The sequence below is a fragment of the Biomphalaria glabrata genome, chromosome 12 (assembly GCF_947242115.1).
Source record: "Biomphalaria glabrata chromosome 12, xgBioGlab47.1, whole genome shotgun sequence".
Taxonomy (NCBI): Eukaryota; Metazoa; Mollusca; class Gastropoda; family Planorbidae; genus Biomphalaria; species Biomphalaria glabrata.
The window spans coordinates 13070831-13098574 of record NC_074722.1 but is presented as its reverse complement, the minus strand read 5'-3'; the positions used below and the strand labels follow the sequence as shown (position 1 = coordinate 13098574).

Here is a 27744-nt window from a genome sequence, read left to right as displayed (position 1 = left end):
TAGTATTCACCCATCAATAAGTAGCAGCGCCGGACGTGATCATTGTGACAAAGAAGTCATGGAACGATCACTCTTTAAATTCTGCAAGTCGGACTAGAGTTACCCCACGTAACTTTAGCGGCGAAAAAAAGAGGGAGGGCAGAACAAGTAATCTACTCTAAATTCACCCGTCATTAAATAGAAGGGCCGGACTCATCCGTTGTGGGGCTCTATGCAAAACGGATTTGGCGGGGGCCAAGTTTTGGGTAGGGATACGGATAATAAGTGAAAATTAAGAATAAGTATTAGAAAATAAATTCGTCTTTGCATTTGTAATCATTATTTACTACCTACAGAATTACTTTACGAGCCTTGTGTGTACCTATGCCATACGGTATATCATAAAAATTATGTTTCCTACATAGATCACGCTCAATAGCAGGAATTACCAAATATTTCATTGTATCTTCGAGAATTGTTGACCTCAAGTAATTCTTCATTAGTTTCTTTCACCAGATTCAACAATTACGGGTATTGCTTAATGCCGTTTTTTTTTAATCGCGAGTAGGATTGGCGTTTACCATTTTGAATGACATCCTAAAATGACAATTTTTTGTCTATATATTTCAGGATTTTTTAAAAAAATTTTTTAGTTTTTAAAAGATTTTAATAATTTCCGGAGATATCCATGACTTTTTCGTATATTTTGTTGGTCGACTAGTACTTTATATTGGTTATACTGGTAATACAAAATTTGTACTAGAATATATGTCTATGCCATTTTGGTCTAGGAAACTCAAAGTTTCCCCTTTCAGACATTGCGATTTATGGAGCAGATGGTGTAAAGGACATCTGTTTCTGCGGCTCACGGTTAAAGAGGCTGTCATAAGGCCAGCACATCGACCAACCGCCTAATTAAGGCTTGGGCGTCCTAAAGAGTCCAAATTAAAAACCCAAGTCTTCAGCAGGATTTGAACCTGGGACCCATCTTATGCCAGATAAACACTTAGCTAAATAACAGACAGTTGGATTAAAAAAAATTGACTATACACTGATATATATGTGTGTGTGTGCAGAAAGAGATTAGATTAGATCAAATATACATACATATTTAGAGGATGGATGGATGGTGTCCGGTTCTTTTCTTGGCTCATTAGGGGCTATTTAAGAACGATAATTTACTACTAAATAAACTCCACAAAGAAACTCCAGCTATCCAGGAGAGTAATAATAACTTTAACATACAAAAAAAATACATAGCAACAGCAATACTCTTAGAAAACATTTAAGTACACAAACACCAGTTCAGGATACAACTGTCCGACTTTCCTGGGCTGGGAACAAGACCCAACTAACTAACGCACTAACTCGCAATCAAGGAAGACTAAACTATTGAGTTCACATCACATGCAAGAGTATTCACATTCATACCTGAGAGATATATAAACAAAGGGATATAACTCTTGCATACCAAAATAACAACAAAAAAATAACAGATTCCTGCCCCTGACAAACCCCCTCTCACGACATGAATGTTATTTCATCAAATAACATTCATTCAAATGTATATATATATAAATGAATTCAAATAAACTAAAAGCACAACAGAAAATTAGTAGTGCATTTGTTACCTATATATCAAATGTGTATGTACATGTCAAATAGATAGCCCATATCACTCCAAAGGAAACAGTTATGCCCAGCTAGAGCATTCATTTATTAAGGATGACACTATGTACATCAAATTAGAAGAAAGTGGCAAGAGCAACAAAATGACTGTTTGACGGTAGGTCTACTGGCTTCGAAATGTACATTTCATTTGTAAAAAACTACAGTAAGATGAAAATAAATATCTCATTATGTGCCTATAACAATAATAGACTAGAAGGAAACAATGTTTTCCAGTTTAAGTCGCGTTGGCTTCTACGAATTCTCATTGTATTGGATAAAAAAATTTAATAATTACAACTAATACAATCATGTAAAATTGCTGGAGTTAATCTTGAAGTGTATCAGCTAGGAAATAGTTGCAGCCTTCAATGTGACAATATCGAAGACAATGATCTGTGGTCGCACTGGATTGTGAATAAAGTTCCACAGAGGTATCTGTCTAGGCGTTGGAAATTTACTCTCAATGATCATTTCAATGATGGCAAAATGCCGCTCTCTTGGTAACATAGTTCTTCTGAGGTACTTTACCGGATAAAAGATGTCATCCACTTGCTGCAAAAAGGTATTTTCCTCAATGTAAAGTAGCACACTTACTTTGTTTAGCTTTTTGTTCTTGAAATGGTTTAACAACTTAAACAATATTATTAACAATATACTGATAATCAGTTAGTTTCTTGTTAGGTACTTAGACATTTTCAAAATCTTCTTTTTTATATCTTCAATCTCACTGGTGACATCGGCAATTAACGATGGTCATATTCTTTGTTTTGATTAATAGTGTCAGACACTCAAAAAGACTACTCATGTTTCCAACTCAAAGAGTCCTTCCTCCCATATATGGACAGTTGTAACTTTTTTTTATAGTTCTCAATCTAGCTTTCTCTCCTACATATTCTTTATTTGTTTCCTTTCCTCTGCTACTTTTGCCATAATTTCCCAATCCAGTTTTTGTTGATTTTAAACAAACTCTCTTAATCCCTTGCACTCAATACCTATTTTCTGGGCCTACTTTATTATTTCATCAAGCGATAACCGCAAATAATAAGGACTTTATAAGTTTGAATCACGTATAGAATTTGTCAAGTTAAAAATTAGCACTGGTTAAAATAAAATATTGTAGCTACATTTACTTGTGTTCAAGTTAATTCTTACAGGAAATTAGGAAAGATCAACACTCACACACACAAATATCATTTACGATTTGACCCGAAATGCCGAGACAACAGACACTAAACAAAGGAATATAACTCTTTTATACCAAAATAGCAACCAAGAAATAACAGTTACTCTCGCCATGCCTGCCCCTAACAGATAGATAAGTATATAAATAAAAAGATACATAGATAGACCTGTTTTTTTAGCTTAAAATAAAACATAAAAGCATGTACAATTTACCATACCACATACGTAAAAGTCGTTTACTGCCCTGACAGCTTCTGGTGCCATTATCTTGCAAGAGTGTCCGCAGCTCCGTGAGCTGCGGGAAGACGTATCCAGTGGTCCACTAAGTTTGTATGGAAGATATGAGGCACTACGCCAAACAGCAGAGTTCCTTACCAGGGCACTACGGGAGACCTAGGTCTCCCTGCCTTGTCACCAATTGGAGTCCATCTCAGGTACCATTATCAACTACTTTGCACAATGTTTCACTGCTTGTGTTACCAAGCTCATGGTTGTTAATGCTATCCGCTAGTAAAGTGTCCTTGTTTAGTAATGAAAAACTACCTACGACACAACTAATGTCATCGGTAATAGCAGGATTCACTGGGGAAGAGAACAAAAAATTCCTATTAAATAAAATACTTGTTTAATCTATTATTTAAATTACAGACATTATTTCAAATGAAATGATAATTACGTTCTAAGCATACCCATGTGTCAATCTAGTCTTAATCAGAGACTTATATAATGTTCCATGAGCGTAGTCAGGGGGAGGGGGGGGGCTGAGGTTCAACCCCTCCCTTCGAAATAAATCCCCCCCCCGCAGGGGGGGGGATAGGAATTTAGTGACTGATTTTTTGCTATGATTTTGTTTATTTTAGGTAAGATTTTAACACTAGCCACCACTTGCCCCAGCACAGCTAAGGGGGTTTTGAGTTTAAAACTCCATACCAGGGGTTTTGAGTTTAAAACCCCTACCAGCGAATTTTGCAGTTATATCCACCTATTCAATAAAATAAAAGCGAAAAAAAAAATGCAAACGTCAATCCCCAAATTCCAAGAGCACAGTTAAGGAAGATTTTGACTTTAAAATCCCCTCCAAAATTTACAATAAACCCTCTCTTTAATGTAAAAGAAAAAGCAAATTCTCAGTTCTCAAAATTCTATGAGCATAGCCAAAGGGGTTTTGAGTTTAACTCCCCCCACCCCTCTTTAGTAGGGTTTGAAGCTAAAAAATATTTCAATGTAAAAAAAAAACAACAAATTAAGCAATCAAAATGTTATAAGCGTAGCTAAATGGGATTTGACTCAGTTTTGAGTTTAAAACCCCCTTCAGCTGTTTGAAGGTAAGAAATACCTCTTTATAATTAAAAACAAAGCAAATTATACACTCGAAATTCTATGAGTGTAGTCAAAGGGGTTTTGAGTTTAAACTCCCCTCCAGTGGAGTTTGAAGCTAAAAAAACACCACCTCTTCTATATAAAAAAGCAAATTACAAACTAAAATTATTTGAGAGTAGTCAAGCCAATTGGGGGTTTTGAATTTAAGCCCCTCTCCTACAGATGGCTTTTTTAAAGTTTAAAACCCCTCCAAATGGTTTTGAGTTTAAAATCCCCCTACAGAGCGTCAATATTATTCTAAAGCAAACTACAGTTACCAAATTCTCTGACCATAGCTAAATTTTTTAGTTTAAAACCCCCAAAAGATGATTTTGACGATAAAACTTTCGATATAAAATCTAAAGCAAACTACAGTCACCTAATTCCAAGAGCGTATTCAAGAGAGATTACACATTTCTACCAGGGGCGGGCTCTAATAAAATGCAGTGAATAGTCATCTGCCGAAATTGAAAAACACTAAATTAGGCTAAACAAAGATGGCTAAGACAGATTTTATGAGTCAGTTATGGAGATCGGATCTAAATCAAGGAAATCATATGCCGAACTGGGAGTCGACCCCTTAGTAAGATTGTGACAGAGCGTCGCATGAGGTTTGCGGGACATATTCTCCGACAAAATGAATTACGCATAATAAGAGTTGCGATACAACTTGGCAACACACATTCATGGTGGTCCTCAGAGTAGGTAGGAAGAGGCTTCAGACATTACCAGTGACAGATTTTTATGGAAACAGCTTGACGTCAAATGCTCCGAACGGCGCGGCAGGGTCTATATCAGTAAGAATAGCAAATTAGGTTTTTGAAATAAAACTTGTTCATAGCAGGAAAATGCACTGTAGAAACCTCAGAATATGCATTTTGTTGGCTATCAATACCAGAATTAGTGCTTGGCGGCACAGTAAACGTCTACCGAAAGAATGGAGGGTCAGAATGTAATAAAGATTAAGTACGCACACACACAGGCATCTAAAAAAAAATTTGCCGTTGGGGGGAGGGAGCGGAAAAAAATTCCCCGCAACCCCCCGCCCCGAAAAAAAATCCTGGCTACGCCCATGATATGTTCACTCGTTGCTTTTCCTGACTGATTCAGGCAACTCTTTCCATGATCTAAGAAAACTAGGGAAGTGCTGTAGAATTCGTCCTAGCATCATCCAAATCTGTTCTTGAATTTCTTTGTAGGAGTGCAGTGACAGTTGGCTTAACCAAATTCCTCCACTTTTCCCTGTCCATTATTTTACATTGTTCAGCCAGCTTGTCTTCGGAAGACCTATTATTTTTGTCTTTCTGTGTGTTTTATTTGTCTTTGTTTTGTAAATTATAGTTCAGTGTTTTATGTATTATTCTTCTTTACTTTTTATTATTCTGTCCTGGAGTGTCTTTAAATCTAGTGATTTTATTAGCGGCCTCGCGAAAGCGGAATAGTCTCTTTTACTTTAGTGTGGTCTGTCTGTCCGTCCGTCCGTCCCTCCGTTTTGTTTAGAACTTAAAAACTAGAAAAGATATTGAAAATCCGATATCATGCTATTTTAGATCTTTTAAAGTAGTGATGGTACATATTTTTTATTTCTTTTCAAAAAGTCATAAGTTTTTTTAAATAACTATTCAAGCAGTTTTCATAAAAATACACAATTTTACATTTATTCACTATTAATAGTAAAAAACAAGGGAGACTATTTAAAGAGGGAGGTAATTTCTTAGCATATTTTAAACACATAATGCACACCATTTCTTTTTTTTTTTTTTAAATTGTATTACTTAATTAAGTATTTTCTGTCATACTAGCTACTTACATTTTGAACAAAATGTTTACTTTTTTTTTAAAAGAGAAAAATCTATTTAGTAAACAAACGAGATGAAAATAAGTTAACAACAAATAATAATCAGTGTCTCATTTTATCCACGTACAGTCCCACTATACCGCACTGCTCTACTTCAAGCTAATGTAAAAAGTAAAATTCTCTATTCAGATCATACGGTCTCAAGGGTAGAAGATGTAAAATTCATCAATTTCTGTTGCCAACGGCTAACGAGGTTGTCATGTGGCTGGCAAAACGACTAACCGCCTTTCCTTTTCTCCAACTAATGTCAGGAACCCATTACAGCTGGAAGGACTTAGAGGCACCATAAAGATCCTGATGTTGAATATCCCAGTCCTCATCAATATTCAAATCCTGGACTCTCCGGTTCAGATCCAAGTGCTTTACCACTCAGTTACCACACATTGAACTATATCTTCAGAACTAGCAGTACATTTAATACAATAAATATTAATAATGTAATAATAATAACTTTATTGTGATATCATGTCGTTAGTCGAACTAACAATACAAACAGTATCGACAATACTTTTGACAACAGCACGTGTCTTCTTTTTGTATCGCCGATTCGACGGAGATGGGGTTGTAGTTGTTGATACTATGTAGCTCTTAGTTTCTGATATTCTTGCAAAAAATATTCAAACCCTGCATTTTTACCGCCTTGTGCGGACCGATTCGGGGTTACATTTAATTTTGTGTTTCCGGAAAAACTTTCTTCGTATTATTATTAATCAAGAAATAACGAGCCTATACAATTTCTGGATGAATCAAATGGATTTATAATCAACTGTCCATGTAGTAAAGAACAGGAAACTAGTTTCACAACTATGGGGTAAATATTTGTTTTTAGACTTCTAAGAACAGTTGTGCCATTGAGTAAAAACTAATGTCACAAAGATATATGTGTAAAGGGGAGTAACTAAGGAAGCAAGAACAATTGCAAACATTAATGCGTATGTAAGTTTCCAAAAACTATTTTACTATTCACTAATGAGTATTGAATTAAAATTAAAATTAAGATTTTAATGCAGTATACCTCAACATATGCATTAAACGATTTTGTCACATAAAAATTATCTTCCTAAAATATTTATATTGTAATAACTTAAGTGAGGCAACTCAACGAGGACATTGACGTTTATTTACACGGAGACATGACAAACACAAAGGACATCTGCCTTGAGCACAGCATCTCCATATTGGCTCTAGACTTGGGCGGAAATCGTTAGTCCTAATGTCAACATCCGACTTGTTTAGTCACAGATAGTGCGCACCTTCTTTCTGCACTATCTTGGATGGCGGTGCGCATGGCAAAGTCATAACATTGCTCCCGTCTTAGCACTTTTCGTCCCGAAAAGAAACAGTGCAGCTGAGGTTTGACAGTTCAGGTGGAGGTCGATCAGTGGGAGCCACAGGCGGCAGGGAGCGTGTTCCCCACGAAACCATCCGCATTGTTTTCCTCCAGTGCCGCTTTCTCTTTCTCCAGTTGACCAGGCTGTTGTTGCGACGATGACGTGGCCGTTTGACACACAAAGAGATATTGTCGAGCACTGTTTTCTTCAGCACAGCCGTTGATTGGACACGCTGTCTCAGCAGACCTTCCCGACAGACGCCTCTCAAGGGAGCTGCAGGTTCACATGCAGCCACGTTGCAAACAAAGTCCAATTCACCGCAGTCATCCTCAGACAACAGTTTCACGTCCAGAATACAGGTCTCTTCAGTTTCAAGTGGAAATTGTCTTCCTCTTGACGGCTCAGATTTAGAGTAGTCCGATTGACATTCGTCTATGCCAATGTCGATGATGATAGTAGAAGTACATATGCCCTGTTGGTGGTTTTCTTGGCATCTAAATTCTATGTGTGATGCGCCGCACGTACAATTCATGGTAAACTTCTGGATGAAGTTGCCGAGCTTCGAATTTCCTTCGTAGGCACCGGAAGATAGGCAGAGGTCTTTAAAGTCCACAGCAACAGGCTCGAACGCAGACCCAACGTTGTCTTGATCTGTCCGGCTCATTGAGGTATTGGTAACAGGTACAACAGGAACAAACGCTTCAGGCACATAACAGTCTTCAGTTTCTTCATTTGTCTCTTTCCGTTCGACTCGATACATCCCGTTGAAATCATCACAGCAATCGCCATCACATTTCTCGTCTTGAAAGTCACAACCACAAGACTTGCCCACAACACAGACACAGACGGCGCTCAAATCCCCAGCGTCTCCGTCACCACTGTCTGTGCAACCACAGTCTTGACCATTCAACTTCTTTACCAACGAGTCTACAGGCAACTGCTCCTTTACCAACGAGTCTACTCTTTCTTTCACTTGAGACACCATTTTATCTACCTTGTTCCCCATACTGTAATTTGTTCACACAATGCATCAATACCTTCATTTATCTTGCCAATAAGCTCATAAATCTCCGGTTCAATTTTAAATAGGTAGGTTTCCGGATCTTCGTCTTTATCAATTAGGGCTTGCCGGAGACGAGCTGTAAGCACCTCCTTGGTACCACCAATTATTTCATATCGGTTACGAAGTTCCTTCCTAAGCTCTCTAACCGAGAGTTGGTCTAATTGTTTCAAAGCTGCCATTGTAAATCCTACCTCCTCTCGTTGAGTTGCCTATAATCCCACTTCTGAGACCAATTGTAATAACTTAAGTGAGGCAACTCAACGAGGACATTGACGTTTATTTACACGGAGACATGACAAACACAAAGGACATCTGCCTTGAGCACAGCATCTCCATATTGGCTCTAGACTTGGGCGGAAATCGTTAGTCCTAATGTCAACATCCGACTTGTTTAGTCACAGATAGTGCGCACCTTCTTTCTGCACTATCTTGGATGGCGGTGCGCATGGCAAAGTCATAACAATATTATAAATTATATATTGTCATCTTTAAAAATTAATACGGTAGCTTACTGTCAGGGGGAGGTATGGCGAGAATGAATATGTTACTTTGATATTTTGGTATGATAGTTAAATCCCCCTGTTTATGTACTCCAAGATTATGAATGTGAATAGTCTCGCACGTGTTATGAACTGAATGATTTAGTCTTCGTTGAATGTGGGAGACAGTGTGTTAGTTAGTGAGGTCTTGATTTGATTTGATTTTTGATTTGAGGCACATCGGCACAATTTAGGCTTTGTCGTGCCTGCAGTCCCTTAAGGATCCCTCTCTCTCTAAACAACAAGGGCCAGATTCTATACATTCATATCATTAAAATCAAGCTCTAAAATATTTCGCCCTGATATCCTGGTATCTGGGGCAATCAACGAGGATATGTTCCACGGTGAGGCGAAAGTCACAGTACTCACAAAGTGGGGGCTCCTCTCTCTTCAGTACAAAAGAGTGCGTGATGTAGGTGTGGCCAATCCTAAGTCTGGACATGGTCGTCAGACCCTTAGATGTGAGCCGCCACCTGACATCCGCCACAATCTGCATGAGTTTACTGAGTCTCAGCCTCCCATCGGTTCTGCCACTCTCGATAGGTGGCAGAGGCAATACTTTGTCTCAGGTCCGAGTAGGGAATTTGGGTTCCTGACACCGCATGATTTAGGGCTCTCTTTGCTTCTCTGTCTGCGGCTTCGTTTCCCTCAATGCCAACATGGGAGGGGACCCAGATGAAGGTGACATCCCTACGGTCGGCTGTTATTTGGTCCAACAGCTTCAGGCTCTTATGTACCAATGGGATGTCAGTCTTCATCCGCCCCAAAGCTTGCAATGCAGATTTGGAGTCGGAGCAGATTATAAATTTCCTCCTTTCTGATGCTTTTACGGCCATAAGTGCAAGCAATATTGCGTGCAATTCGGCCGTAAAGATGGAGCACTCATCGGGGAGTCTACGGGAGATTGTTTTGTTCCGAAAGGAGCAGGCACACGCGACCTTTCCCTCCATTTTGGATCCGTCTGTGTAGATGGTGCCACAATCTCCGTAGCTCTCCTGCAGTTCCCTAAAGTGGACTTGTAGTATGCTTGGGTCTGTATTTTCTTTTTTGAAATTAAGGAGGTATAAATTTAATTTGGGTTTATTCATTAGCCAAGGAGGGTTCTGAGGGGTTTCTATTTTAGAGATTTGGTCAATGGATGGGGTTAAATTTTGGATGGGTTCTCTAATTCGAAGGCCCAACGGCTGTATGACGTTAGGCCTTCGATTATATAATTCTACCTCTGTGGGGTTAAATATGGAGTCAAAAGCAGGGTTCGTGGGGTTGGATTTTAGCTTGACTATATACTGCATTGAAAGCTTTTTCATTCTTATATCCATGGGGAGTTCTCCAGCCTCCACATGAAGACTTGGGATAGGTGATGTACGAAACGCGCCGAGACAGAGACGCAGGGCAGCATTTTGTAATGGTTCCAGTATTTTTAGGTACGACTACCTTGCTGCTTCATATATTATGGATTCGTAGTCTAGCTTGGATCGAATTAGACTCCGATAGAGCAGCAGCAAGGTATCTCTGTCAGCTCCCCAGTCCGTACGGCTGAGTACTCTCAGTATGTTTAATGACTTTTGGCATTTCTTCTTAAGTTCCTTAATGTGGGGGAGAAAATTAAATTTGGAATCTAAGGTGAGGCCTAAAAATTTTGTAGTTTTCACGACAGGGATCTTCTTTTTGTGTATAAATAGTTCAGGGTCTGGGTGGAGTCCCTTTAGATTACAAAAATGCATACTAACTGTTTTGGAGTCTGAGAATTTGAAACCATTATAGTTTGCCCAACCCTGAATTTTGTTTAAACATAACTGTAATTTTCTTTCTAAGGTGTTCATGTTTTTCCCATAAGTAAGAATGACAAAGTCATCAACATACAAAGAGCACTCTATGCCAGGGGACAGCGCATTTATGATGCTATTTATTTTAATGTTGAACAGGGTGACTGACATAATGCTGCCCTGGGGTACACCCATTTCCTGGTCATGAGTGTCAGAAGCGGAGTTGCCCACTCGAACCTGAAATTTTCGATCTTTCAGGAATTCTTCCACAAAACGGGGGAGGTGTCCCTTAAGCCCCATAAGCGCCAGGTCACGTATAATGCCATGTTTCCAGGTAGTGTCATAGGCCTTTTCTATATCGAAGAATACAGCTACTAGATGTTCTCTTCTGAGTAATGCATTTCTAATATAAGCTTCCAGCCTTACCAGGTGGTCAGTTGTTGTCCGCCCCTGCCGGAATCCGCACTGGTAGTTTGAGATCACTTTATTCCTTTCCAGGTACCAGACCAGCCTACTGTTAATCATTCTTTCCATGGTTTTGCAGATGCAGCTTGTTAGTGCTATTGGTCGATAGTTAGCTGGGTCAGAGCCGTCTCTTCCCGGTTTAGGTATCGGTATAACTGTGGCTTTCCTCCAGCTATTTGGGAAAGCGCCTGTTTGCCACACACAGTTATAGACCCCTAGCAGGACTGCCAATAAGGGTTCGGGAAGGTGCTTGAGGAACTGGTAATGGATTTCGTCTTCTCCAGGCGCTGTGTCATGTGACTTGTCCAGCGATTCCCTCAGTTCCTCAAGCGAGAACGGTTTGTTGTAGTCCCCTAGCAGGACTGCCAATGAGGGTTCGGGAAGGTGCTTGAGGAACTGGTAATGGATTTCGTCTTCTCCTGGCGCTGTGTCATGTGACTTGTCCAGCGATTCCCTCAGTTCCTCAAGCGAGAACGGTTTGTTGTAGTCCTCATTGGTCTCTGACCTGAAATCAATGGGGTGTCTTTCCTCCCTGGTTTTGACTTTTTGGAACTCTGGCGTGTATTGTGCAGTGGATGATTTTTCTGCTATTGAGGATGCAAGGCAGTCAGCTATTTCTCTGAGGGACGTGACAGTTCGTCCTTGGTTTTTCAAATGCCCAATTGCAATTGATTCTTTCCCTTTGATTCGCCTTACTGCCTTCCAAACCGCTCTAGCAGAAGTTTTTGCATCCAGACTGCCGACAAAACTTCTCCAGGAATTCCGTTTTGCTGACCGTATGGTTTGTCTAGCCTTCGCTCTAGATATCCTGAATAGCTTTAGGTTTTCCTGGGAAGGATTCTTTATAAATGCAGCCAGTCGTTTTTTCCTATCACCAATAGCACTTTTGCAAGCTGTATCAAACCATGGTTTGCTAGGCCGTTTTGGATTTGCAGAGGTTAGGGGTACAACTTTCCTGGCTATACTTAGTAGCTTGCTAGCAAAGGTATCAGATGGGTTCTGTTCATGGAGGATATTTTCTGTGATATCTTCGGAGCATCTTTTTTGGAATTGTTCCCAATCGGCCTTTTTCAGTTTCCACGCTGAGGTCGTCCTAATGAAGGGAGATTGTTAGTAATGATGATTGGGAAGTGATCACTTCCCCGTAGATCATTGCTAACTGACCATTTAAAATCGTCCAGAAGTCCGGGGACGCATACGGTGAGGTCAATGCATGTGAGTAATCCAGTTCCTGGGTGCAAGTAGGTCGGTGATGCATCATTAAGTATGCATAAATCATGTTGGATGAAGATATCCTCCAGCATACGACCTCTTGTGTCGGTATTGTTGGATCCCCACATGGTGTTATGGGCATTGAAATCCCCAAGGATTAAATAAGGCCGGCGGAGTTGTTTCAATAGGTCCTCCATGTCTATTCGGTTCAATGGAGCGCCTGGTTGTAGATACAGGCTGCAGCAAGTGATAACCTTGTGAAGGGTTATCCTAGCTGCTACGGCCTGTAGTGTGGTCTGTAGTTCTACCCTCTCATGGGGGATGCTATCCTTCACAAGGATACAGACTCCACCTGATGCTCTCTCTGCATCCTCAACACTCTTGCTATAAGCACGGTAGCTTCGGAAGCTGATGCAATCTTTCAGAAATGTTTCCTGTAAGCAGACAGCTACAGGAGTCTAAGAGTCCATCAGTAGCTGCATTTCCACGTAATTGGCCTTGAGGCCTCTACAATTCCACTGTACAATTCTGGAATCAATGGCTTATTCTAGATGACCTACTTCGAGCTATTTGGCCTTGGGAGGCCCGCGGAGGAGTTTCCCTTTATTCCAGTGACCTTGGTATTTTTATTCTTGGGTTTGGATGGAGAGGAGGACAACCCCCCCCCCTTTTTGGGGAAGTCTTTCTCTCTGCAGAGTGGAGATCCCTCTGGTTAGAGCGGATGTCATTTCCTCCTCTCTCGCCTCGGGCATCCTCTCCGCTTTGATTTTTCCCCTTAGGGAGTTGGTCAACCTCTAATTCGGTAGAGGTTGGGGTGTCTGGCTGGGTTCTCAGAGGGGAACCTGTGTCAGACATGATGTCTCCGGGTTCTCCCGGAGTATTGGTTTTGACATGCGGCTCAGTCTCTATGCTCTCATCAGTGAGCACAGAGAACCTGTTCTTTAGCATGACAACAGGGCTTTCTTGTTTCTTCAGAGGTGTGTTCTTTGGCGGTGTTTTCTTCTGAGTTGGAGGAGGAGGAGGGGGTGGTGGGGTCAATGTGTCCGTCTGTGTGGCTATGGATCTTCCTATCTTAGCAACAGCCTGGGCGTAGGTCTTTGTCAAGCCGAATTGGCCCTAGGGTAGGGCCAGTACAGCCGATTTAAGCTTAAGGTACATCCATTTCTTGCCTTGTACTCCTGCACGGCAACCTCCTGTTTCCACACAGGGCAGTCCTTGGAGTAGGCTGATTGTTCAGCTTGACAGTTTGGGCACTTGAACTGGGCTGTGCAGCCCTTGTCCTCATGACCCTCTCCAGCACATCTGGCACACACAGTGTTCCTCTTGCAGACTGCCGCGCCGTGTCCATAACCCTGGCACTTGAAGCACCTCATGGGGTTAGGTATGTAGGGCCTCACTGGAACTCGTAGGTATCCTGCCTTCACATACTCTGGCGGTATCCTAGTTCCGAATGTGAGGATAATAGTGGCGGTTTTGACCTCCTCACCATCCCTGCGCCTGGTAATGCACCGGGCGTGGGTGACTCCTTCAATGCCCTCCACTATTTCCTTCTCGGAACATTCCAGTAGGTCCCTAGAGCTGATTACACCTCTTCTGGTGTTTAGACTCTTGTGTGGCATGACTTCCACTTGGAGATCACAGAGTCTTCATCATCATAAAAGCCCATCATAGTGTGTCTTGCCATCTACTTCTACAAGAAGTTCCATTGATTTGTGTAACTTAGACACACTCTTGGGCTCTCCCACTACTGACTTGAGTCCCTTATAGATAAGGAAAGGGCTCAGCTTTGTCAGACTTTTCCCCTCCTCTGTGCACCTGACTACCAAAAATGATGGCCAGGTAGTACAACTTTTTGTGGCCTCCTCCTTTTTTGCCTTAATGCGGCGTCTCTTGCCCAGACTTAAATCTGGGGCAAGTAGTTTGTTGGTTTTTTTTTCTTGTATGTTCTTGTTAATTCGGCACCTGTGCTCCCCACCCACCATCGAGTCCAACAAGGGACGGGCCATTCGGAAGTCCAGAATGAGCCCGCCAGGGCTACACAGGTGCTATACTCAGTCAGCTGCTGCATCGGACGTGTGTCCGATACAGCAGCTTTCTGATTGACCCTCCAGCCACCGCCCTCCAGCATAGGTCGAAGACCTTAGCTGGTAGCTCGTCATGACCAGCCGATTGACCCAGAGCGGGCCATCTTGGCCTTAGGTCTAGGGGATCTTGGAGCCAAAGTATTGTGTTGTGGTGGTTTATCCTCAGATAGCCACCACTTAAACACCAGGATCTCTTTATCCCCTCTTACCCGTCGCAGTCCACGGCAAACGGACTGGTCTAGGACGTAGTGAGATATTTAGAGATAAGGAGACAGAGTGATGATCAATGAAGGCAGACTGAGGAAAAGAGGAGGCAGACACAATGATAGAAAAGAAGTAGGGCACTTTTGAGCTCTAAAAATGCTAAGGAAAGAGGAGCGCAGTTTAACGTCATGTCTCGGGACGCAGTGAGGTCTTGTCCCCGGTCCAGGAAGGTTGGATAGTCGCTTCCTGGACTGGTGTTTATGAATAAAAATGTATTAAAGTATTATTTATATTTCCGTTTTAGTTGGAGTTGAAGTATATTTAGTAATAATTGTTCTTAATTGTAAGAGTCCCTAACGAGCCAAGCCAAGCAATAAAAAGGAGCTAAAGCAAGCAAAGAATAGAACCCTGTCACCTACCATATTCTATTCTTGACTCTGTCATGTGATGGTCATTAGATAACGCTTGCTCTTCAGTGATAGCTCTGGGATCAAGGTAGTCATGAATGGAGAAATTTAGTGAAGCGTAATCATGAATAGAATTCAACTCTATTTCTTTGTGATTGATTTGAGGTAAGCTACGCTGAACAGCTTCAGGCATTTCACGATTCATTACCACACTCCGTTGCCTTTGTCTTTGTCTTCTTAGACATATAATTAGCACCACAACAATCAATAGCACCACAGCGCCAAGGACAGAACTTAGAATTATTATAATGATACGTTGGTTATCCTGATGGTTTGTGCTATTTGAGCTTCTTTCTCCTGGCTCTGGGATGTCATTTGTAGTTTTGTCTTCTTGCTCTGGGCTGGTACATATGGTGCAGACAAATAAGTTCAAAAGTTCTTTCTTCCAGATGTGAAACATGAACGTTTCGGGTCTCAATATCAACAGTCTGACATGTCCCAGTGGGCATGTGTAACCATAGGCGACTAACGCTGTAAGTAAACAGCTTTTTTCGCTAGAAGTAGAGCAAAACTTTTTTTGATGACTGTCTTCCAAACGATTACAATACACCTTCTGGTTATCAAACTCACAAAAGTAGTCATTCGAATACTTGTAAAGAGTAGCTTTATCCCTTACAGGTTCGGCTTCAACATTGTTCTTGTGATATATAGTACAACCGATATTTTCCACTTTGCAAAGACAATCATGAGCTCTATAAAAAAAAATTAAAACAATAACTTTGTCAAATTTCGTCTCATTTTTACTTTCTATTTATTGATTCTTTAATATATTACACGCAATGTTTCACTTTGCACCTCAGCTTTTGCAACTTCATCTTTTTTTTTATAAGAAAGTAATAGAAAAACAAGAAAAGCATTAGAAATATACTTTTTAAAAGACAATATCGCCATTATAAAAATTAAAATATAATAAAATATTAAAAAAATTAATTTAAAAATTGTGTGATCCAAGCGGGTATCGAACACGTGATTTTTACACCATCAGCTGCTTGAACGATCAATGTTACCGATTCGGCCAGTGATCTATGCATACTTTATTGGTTTTTTTTTCATTATATGAAAATTTAGATCTAGAACTAGACCTCTGATTTAGAACTCTAGTTGTAATCTATATTAGATGTACGTAACATTATAAGAAAAGTTTAGATAATCTTTGAACAAACTTAAAGCAACATTAAATGTATTAAACAAGTCACATTAATGCTGACTACGCTAAGATTTTTTTTATTGAATTGTTTCAATCAAATTTAGAATAAGATCTAGAAGACGGTGTGAAAAATTACAATCAATATTAATTTATTAAACTTTTGAATAAATTATGCCCCACGTTCTGAAATCCACGAGCGCGATAGTCCTTTTAAAACAATGTTGGCACTAGATCTGAGTCTATTTCTCTATCCAAATTTTTTTTATTTTTTTATTTTTTACTTCGGAAAATTACAACGGTCAAACAAGAGATTTTCCAGTGTGGACCTCGGGTTTGTAATTCTTTTCTCAGCGATATATACATTGTAATGATCTTTCATGTCAAACTGCTCATAGACAATGTCTTGATGTAACGGTGAGATTGTGCTGACCAGATAATGCGTTTCCTGTGTTATAGTATAGAGTAGAGTTCTATTTTAAACAATGACTGAACACTCAGATCATTATGCCGGAGATTTAAATACAACTTTTAATTCAAACAATGAAGATTCTTAAACAATAAATACAAAGCTTTAATTCTGGAACTAGGAATCACTTGAATAAAATATACAATAAAATTAAACAAGTTAACTATCTTCATTCAAGCTAATAGCTACAACTGAACTAGATTTTTTTCTACAACTGCTTTTTCTTTGTCTTTCCCAAACGTTTTACTCCTTAACCCTTTAGACGCGTGTGATATTTTAGCCTCTAAAACTAGCATTGTAAATCCATGTTGTTTTTTATACTTATGTAAAAAAGCTCAGCACTTTAAGGGGTAACCTCTCTTTCTCTCTCTCTTTCTCTCTCTCTCTTTCTCTCTCTCTCTCTCTCTCTCTGCATTTGCAAAATAAGCCACGCCTTTTACCCTGCTAAATCTTCGCTTCCTTTTATGGTCATCGAATCCTTACATTTTTAAGAAAGCACGCCTGCTGCAGGAGCTCGTCAACAATCAATCTAGACGTTGCCATGGAGATGGTTGCAGAGAACTAAAAATAAACTCAGCTTTGTGAAATACATCCACTGTTAAATTTATAGGTAAATCGTTAGAGCCGTTTTTGAGATCCGTGTCCAGGTTCCATAGCAGAAATTAGACTTAAAGGCCTTAAAATGGCCAAGGGGCCAAAGTTAGATTTAAGTTTAATGCCGGAACACACAAAAAATACAAATAGACAATACCATAAGGACGACAGAAGACACAAACGGAACAGAAATACAGGACAACACAAAAAGTACGGAAATAGAAGAAAGCAAACATGTACAAAAAGAACAGACGGACGCAAACATGTACAAAACCTGTTTTTAGAAACTTCTACAACAGTAACGACGACAGACAAAAAGGATTACTAGATAGATATTTACGTTTGACGAGCTTAGGGCTGCCCTAAACACGACACAAAACGAAATATCCCCAGGTCCGGATGGACTGACGTTAAAATTCTATAACACGTTTTCTCCCATATAAGGCCCTTACTAGTAAAACTTCACAAATACATTTTAAAAACATGACAGATACCAAAAGACTTTAACCTCGCATACATTACTTCAGTACCGGTACCTAAAAAATCTGAAAACAACACCAAACGTAGTGACTTCAGACCTCCCTTATAAACACAGACTATAACAAAATTGACAAAATGATTTTGCTTAGAATAAAGTCCTTTTGTTAGAACAAGACCAATGCTATAACAATCCCGACAGAACCATCGACGGACTGAATCACTTTTTATTAATTAAAACACAACACACTAGTACAGGACAATAGAGAATGAGGAGTTTAATCTACAAGTAATAACAAATTTACATTTTTTTTTTACAAGCGCTTAGGTTAAAACGTATCAGTAGATTGGTTAGATCCCCTAAAATTTCCCTTTAACCATCTAGTATTTTGGCCTAAGACTCAACAGAATTTTCCCCACTTTAACAAAACGCCCCACTATTTCGGAATAAACAACCATACTTTTTTAAAGATCATTAGCCAGACACCTACACAACAATAATAGTCTAATTAATACTTAGGGACAAACCTAAAAGAGATTAGATTATTATTACTGTGTAGGTGTCTGGCTAATGATCTATAAAAAAAAAAGTATGGGTGTTTATTCCGAAATAGATAAAACAAACACAGACACATTCATGCACTTACACAAAAGATCAGACCGAGATCACGGGACTTGACCTAAAAGCTAATATTTAAAGCAACATTATCAGAAAAAGTAGCTCTTCAGTGTTAATTGTTAAATCTGTTAGAAAGAAACGTAGGACCTGCAGAAACATGTTTACAGAATGTCAGATGTTTGAGAATATTAAAAAAAACACACACACAAGTATAGTTCAAGCTAAAAGTATGAATGATGTAATTATTGACCTGGGCATACTAACAACCGCTGGTGTATCTAAAGCTAAAAACAGACATCTTGAAGCTATGTCTCTTTATTGTATATCTGAATAGAGTCATGATTTGGAAAATATATAAATCACGTACAAGGAATAAGACAATTAATTTCAATACACATAGTAACTTCTTTATTAATAACAAAAAAAAAAAATATACAAAATAATTAAATTAATTAAACCAATGTAACTTAAAAGAAGAATGAAAGATTGAATGAATGTATAGAATTAGTACAGAATGAAAAAGTATACTAACATTATAATCAATTGAAGGGAACTAGCTGTACTTCCTTTTCTGTGAGAACAATAATACAGTTGTGCCCCTTGCAATAAATCTAATGAAATGCATACATACACTCACGTGGGAAGCACATTATGAAAAGACCAAACCCACCAAGACATTTGCAAAGAATTACGAATCAGGAAAGGAAGATTTTCCCCTATTATGAACAAATAAAGACGAATTAAATTTTTAAAGAAATACGACACGGTTCTAAGTTAGTTCTAAGTTAATAATAATGGAATTAGTGAAGTCGACCTTGGAAATGTGTATACAAATTATGTTATTTTCTGTTATAAATTTTTTCTCAATTCTTCTCATATAAATGATTATGAAAAAGTATTTTCTTCTAACTCTAGTGTTCTACTTATTTTATGACATTGATCATAAGCTTGTAGGTTTATAAAAGTACAGACTTCAAAAATTGTAATATAGTGCAAAAAAATGATAACTTACTACCAGAGGTACAATAACGTTTTCTAGTAAGTCCACAAAAGTACACTACACTGGTCCGATACAGCGGTTCATGATATTAACGTTTCTTCATAGGCGTTGGTTAGGGAATACACATGAAGGGGAACGAAAACGGATAATTTTATTTAATTATTTCCTTTTTAATATTTCCATAACTAGGCTTTACCTCTTTAAAACAATATGGCTCTTACATACTTACTGAACTATGATGGTGTCATTGATGAGAAACACAATACCATTCACTTCGAGCACTACATCTACTGCACTTGTGGATACAATTAACCACACACAAAACACAATTGAGTCATTCATTTTTGTGTTACAAATTCTCCCTGGTGGAACAATAAAAAAAAAAAAGAATAAAATACATTATACTTTAAATAGTATGTCTCATTATGGTCAGACTGTCTTGTATGTTAAAAGTTTGCCGTTTCTGTAGCAATTGAGGTTTCAAACATAAAGATAATTTTACATGCAGCGATGGCGGCGAAGCCCCAAAGGTATTGGACAAAATCCATCAGGACGTCTAATGCCCGATACATGACGACATGGGCGTAGCCAGAATTTTTTTTCGGGATTAGGGGTGTACGTAATAAATCTTTATTTCTTTCTGACCCTTCATTCTTTCGGAAAACATATTGTACTCTTTCATAAGTTCCCACTGGAGCTAGTAGAAAAACTGTACAAATCTCGGACCTTGCCATCTAGGGGTCTGGGAGAGCGCTGTGTACTCTCCCAAAAGTTTCGGGGCGAAGACCCACCGCCAAGCACTATTTACAGTATTTAAAACGAAAAAAATGCATATTCTGAGTGTCACAGCCCAATAGCTTGCTGACAGTATCACTCAATTTTATCAATGCATTAATTTTTATTTCTTAATATCGTCATTATTATTTTTACCGTACTAAAATGTATTGTACTACGAAACCACACCTTTTTCTCTCCTCCCTAGATTGGCGACCACGTTGTCATTTTCCTTAGCTTTTTGCCCCTGTTATGTCATCCACATTTACTACTCACCAGTTTGCCCACCATTACTCTATTCTAGTGTTCAGTCCTTGTTGACTTAATCACTAGCGCCATCTGAGCTCCTTTCATCTTGCGAAGCAGCCAGACTGCCCCCCCCCTGTTATTTTTGTCTTGACCCTGACGCACGACACACTTGACCTCTGGACAGGCGTTCTTATTACCTTATTGGCAAAGATGTGGGAAGCGCTTATTTTGACTTGACCTATCTTGACTGTATGTGACATTGTCAATCTTGAACCATCACATGCTTTCTGCCCAATCCTTATTTCCGGCCAAGCGGCCTATATATATCAAACCTCTTCAACCGCGAGCGTAGAGGGGTGTTCATTTTAGATTCCATTCATTGTGCACCCTGATTACTATTCTATTCACTTGCACCTTCTGGTAAGATTATGTTTATTGCTGGACCTTAGTAATTTGGATTGATTTTGTCTCATTTGTGTTTAATGTGTGCAGTATGTGTATTTGTCACTTTATGTGTACATATTTATTTGTTGCATTAACTTTGTCCACCATGTGTTGGTGTTATTATTGCTCCATTGCTTAATTGACTATTGACCCAACCTAATGTTATATTTGTAAGTCTTATTTTATTTCTTTCATCTGAGATGATCGCCTTGATCATCTTTCTAATGCACTGGCACTGATCTAAGAAGAGATTAGTAAATTATCTCCCCTTGTTCCTTTTGCTTGCGCCCTATATTTTCTATATTCCATTGTTCATGGCCGAGGGCCGTATGTAAACAATGGCGTCATGGCCGCTGACCACTGTCCACTGTTCTTGTTTCTGCCCCTTCCCCTTTTGTATTATGATCATTCCCCTTGTATTGATCTGATCTAATTGGCTTGCATTGTTTGTTAATTGAACTTAAATGATTGACGGCTTATGCCCGAGGAAAACACAGTGTTCCCTTTTATATAATGAATGTACTTAGCTCGGTGCTTTAATTTCAGCCTGATTGTGACTACAGACACCGATTGCTTCCTGTTTTATGCGGAATTCATGCCTGCTAAGGCATCCTCATCGATTCCTCCCGGCTACTATTTATGAACTCCCGTTAGCCTCCTGGCTCGACACAACGACCTCCGAAACTCCTTTTCCTGCTGTTACCGTTGAACCTTCCCTTCACTCCGTCACTGGATGAAGATGTCTAACATCAGCAAATACTAGAGTACGAAGTTCTACACCTGAAAATACTTAACACCCGCAGACTGAAAAATCATCGTTGATTTCGCCCCAACGCCGCTGTGCCACTTGGAGGACACACAACAGCGGCCCTGAAATTCCTAATTCAACCGCCGTATTTCAGCTTGAGCTTGCACCTCCTAAACTGATGCTCATACTAACACTGTCTATAGCACCAAGGCATAGGGATAAGCTTCTGAGACAACGACCCAATCTAGGAACCTAAGCAATAAGTCATACAAACAATAGGGCATTTACATATTTATACAGTCAGCAGTCAATATGATGATTTAATGATCTCATTTATCTTTAATGACTTTGTATGTTACTTAAGGATGTAGGATTATACTCCTCACTTTTGTAACCCCTCCCCCCTTTTATCTTTAATGACATTAAACATTTTCATCTTGTTTACTAAAGAGATTCTTTTCTCACTTGTATGCTACCTGTGTGTTCTGTTTCCGATCTGTAACGCACGCTGGTCCCTGATGGCGTTAGAAACCCCTGGAACTGAAGGACCAAAGCTAATTTTTAAAAATAATTAATTGTATCTTAGACAAAGCTAAATTGTGGGATATTAATAGTGATAATGCTAAACGCATTCACTTGGCCATAGCAAAGATGATTGCAACTGACATGGAACCTTACCAAGTAGTTGAGAAGCCTGGATTTATTGGACTTTTAAAAGTACTGGAGAAAAGATACACTGTGCCTAGTCGCAAATATTTTACAGAACGTGTTATTCCAGATATCTACGACAATATTTCCTCAAAGCTTCGTGAAATGCTATCTGATGCTAAAAGCATCGCTTTCTCAACGGACACTTGGACAGCTGATAATACCACCGAATCATATTTTGGTTTAACTGCCCATTGGTTGAATGAGTCATTTGACCGAAGCAGCTATGTTTTGCATTGTACAAAATTTAATGGCCAGCATACGGCTGCAAATTTGCTGTACTTAAGATATTTACTAAGCCATTATCTGTATTAGATACAAACCAGAAGCGATTTGTGGCCTTTAAAACACGAGCCTAATGATAAGTTGATGGTGTCAAATACATGAACACAAACATCTACCCACTATACAACTTAGATTGTACTTAAGAAAGATTTACGCTATAAAACCAAGAGTGAACTTTACCTTTGAAAGATTTACATTAGTTACATATATGTTTATATATTCTGCATGAGTTATCCCACTTTCTACTTTACAATACATACGCACACACCATCTCATGTTACAAAGATTAGTTTATGATAAGCATATCTGTAAAAAAAAATGCTGTTCATTTTAATTTATCAATCAGTGATAGAGTTTAAAGTAAGAAAGTAAATAACAAAATAATATGAATATAGGTATGTTATATAGAAGATTTGCAAAAACTTCAGTACAACGAGCTGTTAGAGTCATGTAGGTACCCGGCTCCGGCTCCGGCCGAATATCTAATTGTACTATCCGGTTATATCCGGCTCCGGCCGGATATCAAAAAGTACTATCCGGTGCACCCCTAATCTTAATGAAACACACCTCTCAGGGGGCCTTCCCCAGCGGCGCGTGACACTGGGGTATCTACAGTGCATTATCCTGCTACTAAGACATTTTTTTCAAAAACCAAATTCGCTATTCATTGCACTTTATTAATGGAGACAAAGGACTGGTACAAACTTGTAACCCCTCTTGGCTACGCTCATGAAATTTGGTGACTTTACTTTGCTTTAGATTTTGTATCGAAAAGGGAAGTTTTATGGTCAAAATCATTTGTTGGGGGTTTTAAAATAAAAAAATAACAGACACTGGAGGTTTTTGTTTCAAACAAACTCAAAACCCCCTTAACAACGGTCATAGAATTAGGTGATTGTAGTTTGTTTTAGAATAATATTGAAGAAGGTTTTTTAACCACAAAGCTATCTGTAAGGGGGGTGGTTAAACTCCGATTCATCTGGAGTGGGTTTTAAACTTAAACCCTTTATGGGAGAGTGGGTTAAACTCTTGGCTATGCTCATACAATTTTGTATGTGTAGTTTGCGTTTATTTAAATTGGAGAGGTGGTTTTTAGCTTCAAACCCAGCTGAAGGGGTTTTTTAACTCAAAACCCTCTAGAGGGGGTTTTAACTTAAAGCCCTCTGGAGGTTTTTTTTAACACAAAACACTTCTTGGCTACCGTCATAGTATCTGGTGACTGTTGTATGCTTTAGTCTTATATTGAATAGGGGTTTTATCATTTTAAAAAATTGGCTGCGCCGGGGCAAATGATGGTTTTACATTAAAATCACACCTAAAATAAACAAAATCAAAGCAACAATCAGTCACAAATTTCCACTCCGCCCCCGCGGCTACGCCCATCCATGGCAAGCCTTGCAATGCAGAAAAAAACGAAACTAATTGATACATCCAATGCGGTAAACTAGCCCACGTTTTAAAAGAGTTGTCACCTACCGGTTGGACATCATTAGAATCTTCGAGATCCGGTGGACATCATGTGGAACATGGCGCCACACACTTCCATGTAGTATCACAAATCAGTGGACACCACTTGGAGACTTTATACATTACAAATTACAGATCTAGGACAGCTTACAGCCCATTGGGCTGCATGGCGAGGGAGAATCTAAGTCCTTTAAGCCATACTATCTACTATTGTTGTATCCCTTAGTATTCATACATTATTAAAGAAGTAAAGTTTGTGTTGTTTTGTTTATAAAAGTATCACTTATATATGTCACGTGGTAAGCCTCGTCTTTTCTTGTCCTAGTCCTAATGCTTCTGACATTTTTTCTGTGGAGAAATTGCAACAGCAAGTGTATAAACAAAATTGTTACCAATCTACGTTATTTATGCTATATATCATAGTCAAAGTACACACCTTCATCAACAGATGCCTGAGAAATATCCTAAAAATACACTGGTATGACAAAGTAGAAAACACCAAACTGTGGGAGATGAGTGGACAGAAAAATATAGAAGTGCAGATCTTAGAGAGGAAGTGGAGATGGATTGGTCACATCCTTAGAAAAGATACCAACAAAAGAGCTAGGCAGGCCTTTTATTGGAACCGACAGGGAACAATACGTAGGGGAAGACCTAAAAGAACATGGCGACAAGTATACAAGAGGAATCCGAGGGGACCGGAAAGAGCTGGGAAGCCATCAAAAAGCTAGCAAGAGACCGTGGAGAGTGGCGTGTTTTTATTGAGGCCCTATGTTTCATGAGGAACTCAAAGGATTGATGATGATGATGATACTCATATCGAAAGCGATGCACTTTCTGATATTTAAAAAGAAATATGCACTCCAGGTTCAGAAGCCAAAGGCTTAACCACTCAGCCACCTCGCCCCCCTCCCAAAAGCTGCATGATGCGTACTAATACAAGTTTGTATAATGGAGACATGCTCTGTATTTTTATGATCACTGGATGTGTAGTGCTTGATTAGTGAGAACATGTCAATGACATCTTGGATTATGTTCAGTTTGTGAATAATCATCAGGTGCAGACTAAATAGCAAAGAAGAAAGTATCTGGCAGCAGATGACCTCTGAAAGAGACAGTTGGACATTCTCAGTTAACTGAAAGAGACAGTTGGACATTCTCAGTTGATGTAATTTCATAAGGTACATGCTATCATGGTGGAGCGCATATTTCTTTTTAACCTGTGTCTGTGGCATTTTACGCCACGAGTAAACATCTTTTCCCTTTGCAACTTAATGTATGAATATCAGGTGACCGAGCCTCGCTCGGATGAATAATTTGTTAAGGAAGGATATATACCCGAAGTCATTTTGAGAATATTTTTGTACCAGGTGGCCGAACCTCGCTCTGTTAAATAATTTCGGAAGGTTATATACCCGAAGTCATTTTGGGAATATTCTTGTAATTACGAAAATGAACGATCGGATAAAGACTACTAATCTGAAGAGTTGTTTTAGTGTTCTGTTAGTTCTAATTGTAGGCCTAATTGTACATGTCGATTAAATTTAAAGTCTTTTAAGTCCTTCTACAGTCTAGACAAACTACAGCTCACGAGGATTGCAGCTGTGACCTACATATCTTGCCACATCCAGGGCAAGCATAACCATTGTCCGCGATGCTCGATTAAGATTTTCTTTTAGCGTCTGCGTCTGTCCTCGGCAGCAAATTTTCTTTTGGTCTCAAATGTGTATCCGCGGCCTTTGTATAGAGGGAATTCTTTAAGTCCGACAGTTACGCTGGACAGAGCAGTATCCTATATGGGAGACGAATCTTAGACGAACGCATGCCAAAGGCAGTGTTTTTTTTGGTGAGCTAAAAAGTGGTTGACGTAACACCGAAACCCTTAAAAGACCAGCTTATGGCGCAAACTTGACTTAGCTGACATAGAAGAGAGCACATGGTTGCATGCAACCTCAGAACGAGACAGCTGGAGGTCACCAGCAAAATAAACAACAAAGTAAAAGGTATCTACACCGCTCTACACAATTAAAGTGTAAACAACTTATTAAGCACTTAAAACACAATAACTAATCATATATCGGCACATTTAATTTCATTACTTTTCTTTCATAGTTCTATAATAAATCAATCTACATTAAGATGGTGCGCAAATGTTTCATTAGGTCTATTGATTCTTTAGAACTCGTTATTGTTTGCAAAGAAATATTTTAGTGTACTGCGGTAAGCCTAGTGACGTAAGCAGCGTTTTTCCCGTTTACGTCATGGAAAATTTTCATTCATAAAACATTCTAGCCAAAACTAATTTTTCGATAATGAGGCATTTTCAAACCGATATAACGGTCGACCTCGAGTTTTCCCGATGTGGCCAATGAGTTGAGAATTTTTTTCTCACTATTATGCACATACCATGAACTTTTAAAGAAAATCGTTAGAGCCGTTTTCGAAATAAAATTTATATATATATATAAATATAAATATATATACATACATACATACATACATACAAGAATTGCTCGCTTAAGAGTATAGGATTTAAAAAAAAAAGCTAATCCTTGATGCACAGCTAGGGTCACAGGTTGGGCATCCGTAATCACTGCTAGCAGGTATACCCGATGACAAAATATCCAAGCTGCAACGTATTCAGAACAACGCCGCACGTATAGTCCTAAGAAAAACAAGACGAGATTCTGCTACTACGCTCTTGCACAAGTTCCATTGGCTTCCCGTGAAAGAGAGAATCTACTACAAGGTGGCCACACTTTGTCTTCTGTATATCTATAATAAAGCAATACCCTTGTGCCTTAGCGAACTGATGACTCCCTCTTAAGTTGGCAGAGAGCCCTGCGCTCAATGGACTTAACGCTTCTAGTGGTGCCACGTTTCTCCCTCCAAAGCTACGGTCTGCGGGCTTTTTCAGTGCACGGACCAAAGGCTTGGAACCCAATCCTCATTGACCTCAGACGGACAACATGCTTCACTACATTCAAGGATATTAAGACCTACCTGTTAATAACTTTTTTAGATTAGTATGTCATTTTAGCTCTCGTGTTTACGTTTGTAATGTTATCTCAGCGCTTTGAGCCTACATTTTGTTTGTTAACAGCGCTCTATAAATTAAATTATTGTTATAATAATTATTAATAATTTTGAGATTAAGTAAGTTACAAAACTCGCAGCAGTTAAAAGTAGTTCTCAAAAGCTAACCTATAAACATAGTCACAGATGAGAAAGAAAAAAGAGAAAGCTTGAATATCATTTTATAGGATCGTTCATGAAAGATTTGAAAGAAATTCATCTAAATGTTTTCTTTTCTGTAATTTCGTAGCAATATCTGGATGTTTGGTAATAAAAAAGATCAAACTTTAAAACAAAATGTATTGTATTAATTAAATTGCAGGCATGTTAGAAAACAAAAATTAATGAATGTTATTAAATAATAATTAATGTGTACCTACCATTTTGTTTCACATTTCTAATGTTGTTTTGGCTTTTATCTTTTTGACATAATCCAACTTATGTTACGAAGAATGTTGCAAAGCTCGAAGATTGCTTAATGAAGACACAACTATTGTCCTCGACAGCCTTC

General features: G+C 39.0%; 1 protein-coding gene across 1 annotated transcript; it reads right to left on the bottom strand.

The window, feature by feature from the left end:
- Window positions 1-1995: 1995 nt before the first annotated feature.
- Window positions 1996-27744, bottom strand: LOC129922125 (uncharacterized). The gene is made up of 6 exons (XM_056006768.1): window positions 27614-27744; window positions 24168-24506; window positions 19713-19845; window positions 15133-15872; window positions 3284-3414; window positions 1996-2262 (listed from the first exon to the last, which is right to left on the bottom strand). The coding sequence occupies exons 3-6, from the start codon at window positions 19823-19825 to the stop codon at window positions 1996-1998; spliced, it is 1251 nt and encodes a 416-aa protein (XP_055862743.1). The 5' UTR covers window positions 19826-19845; window positions 24168-24506; window positions 27614-27744.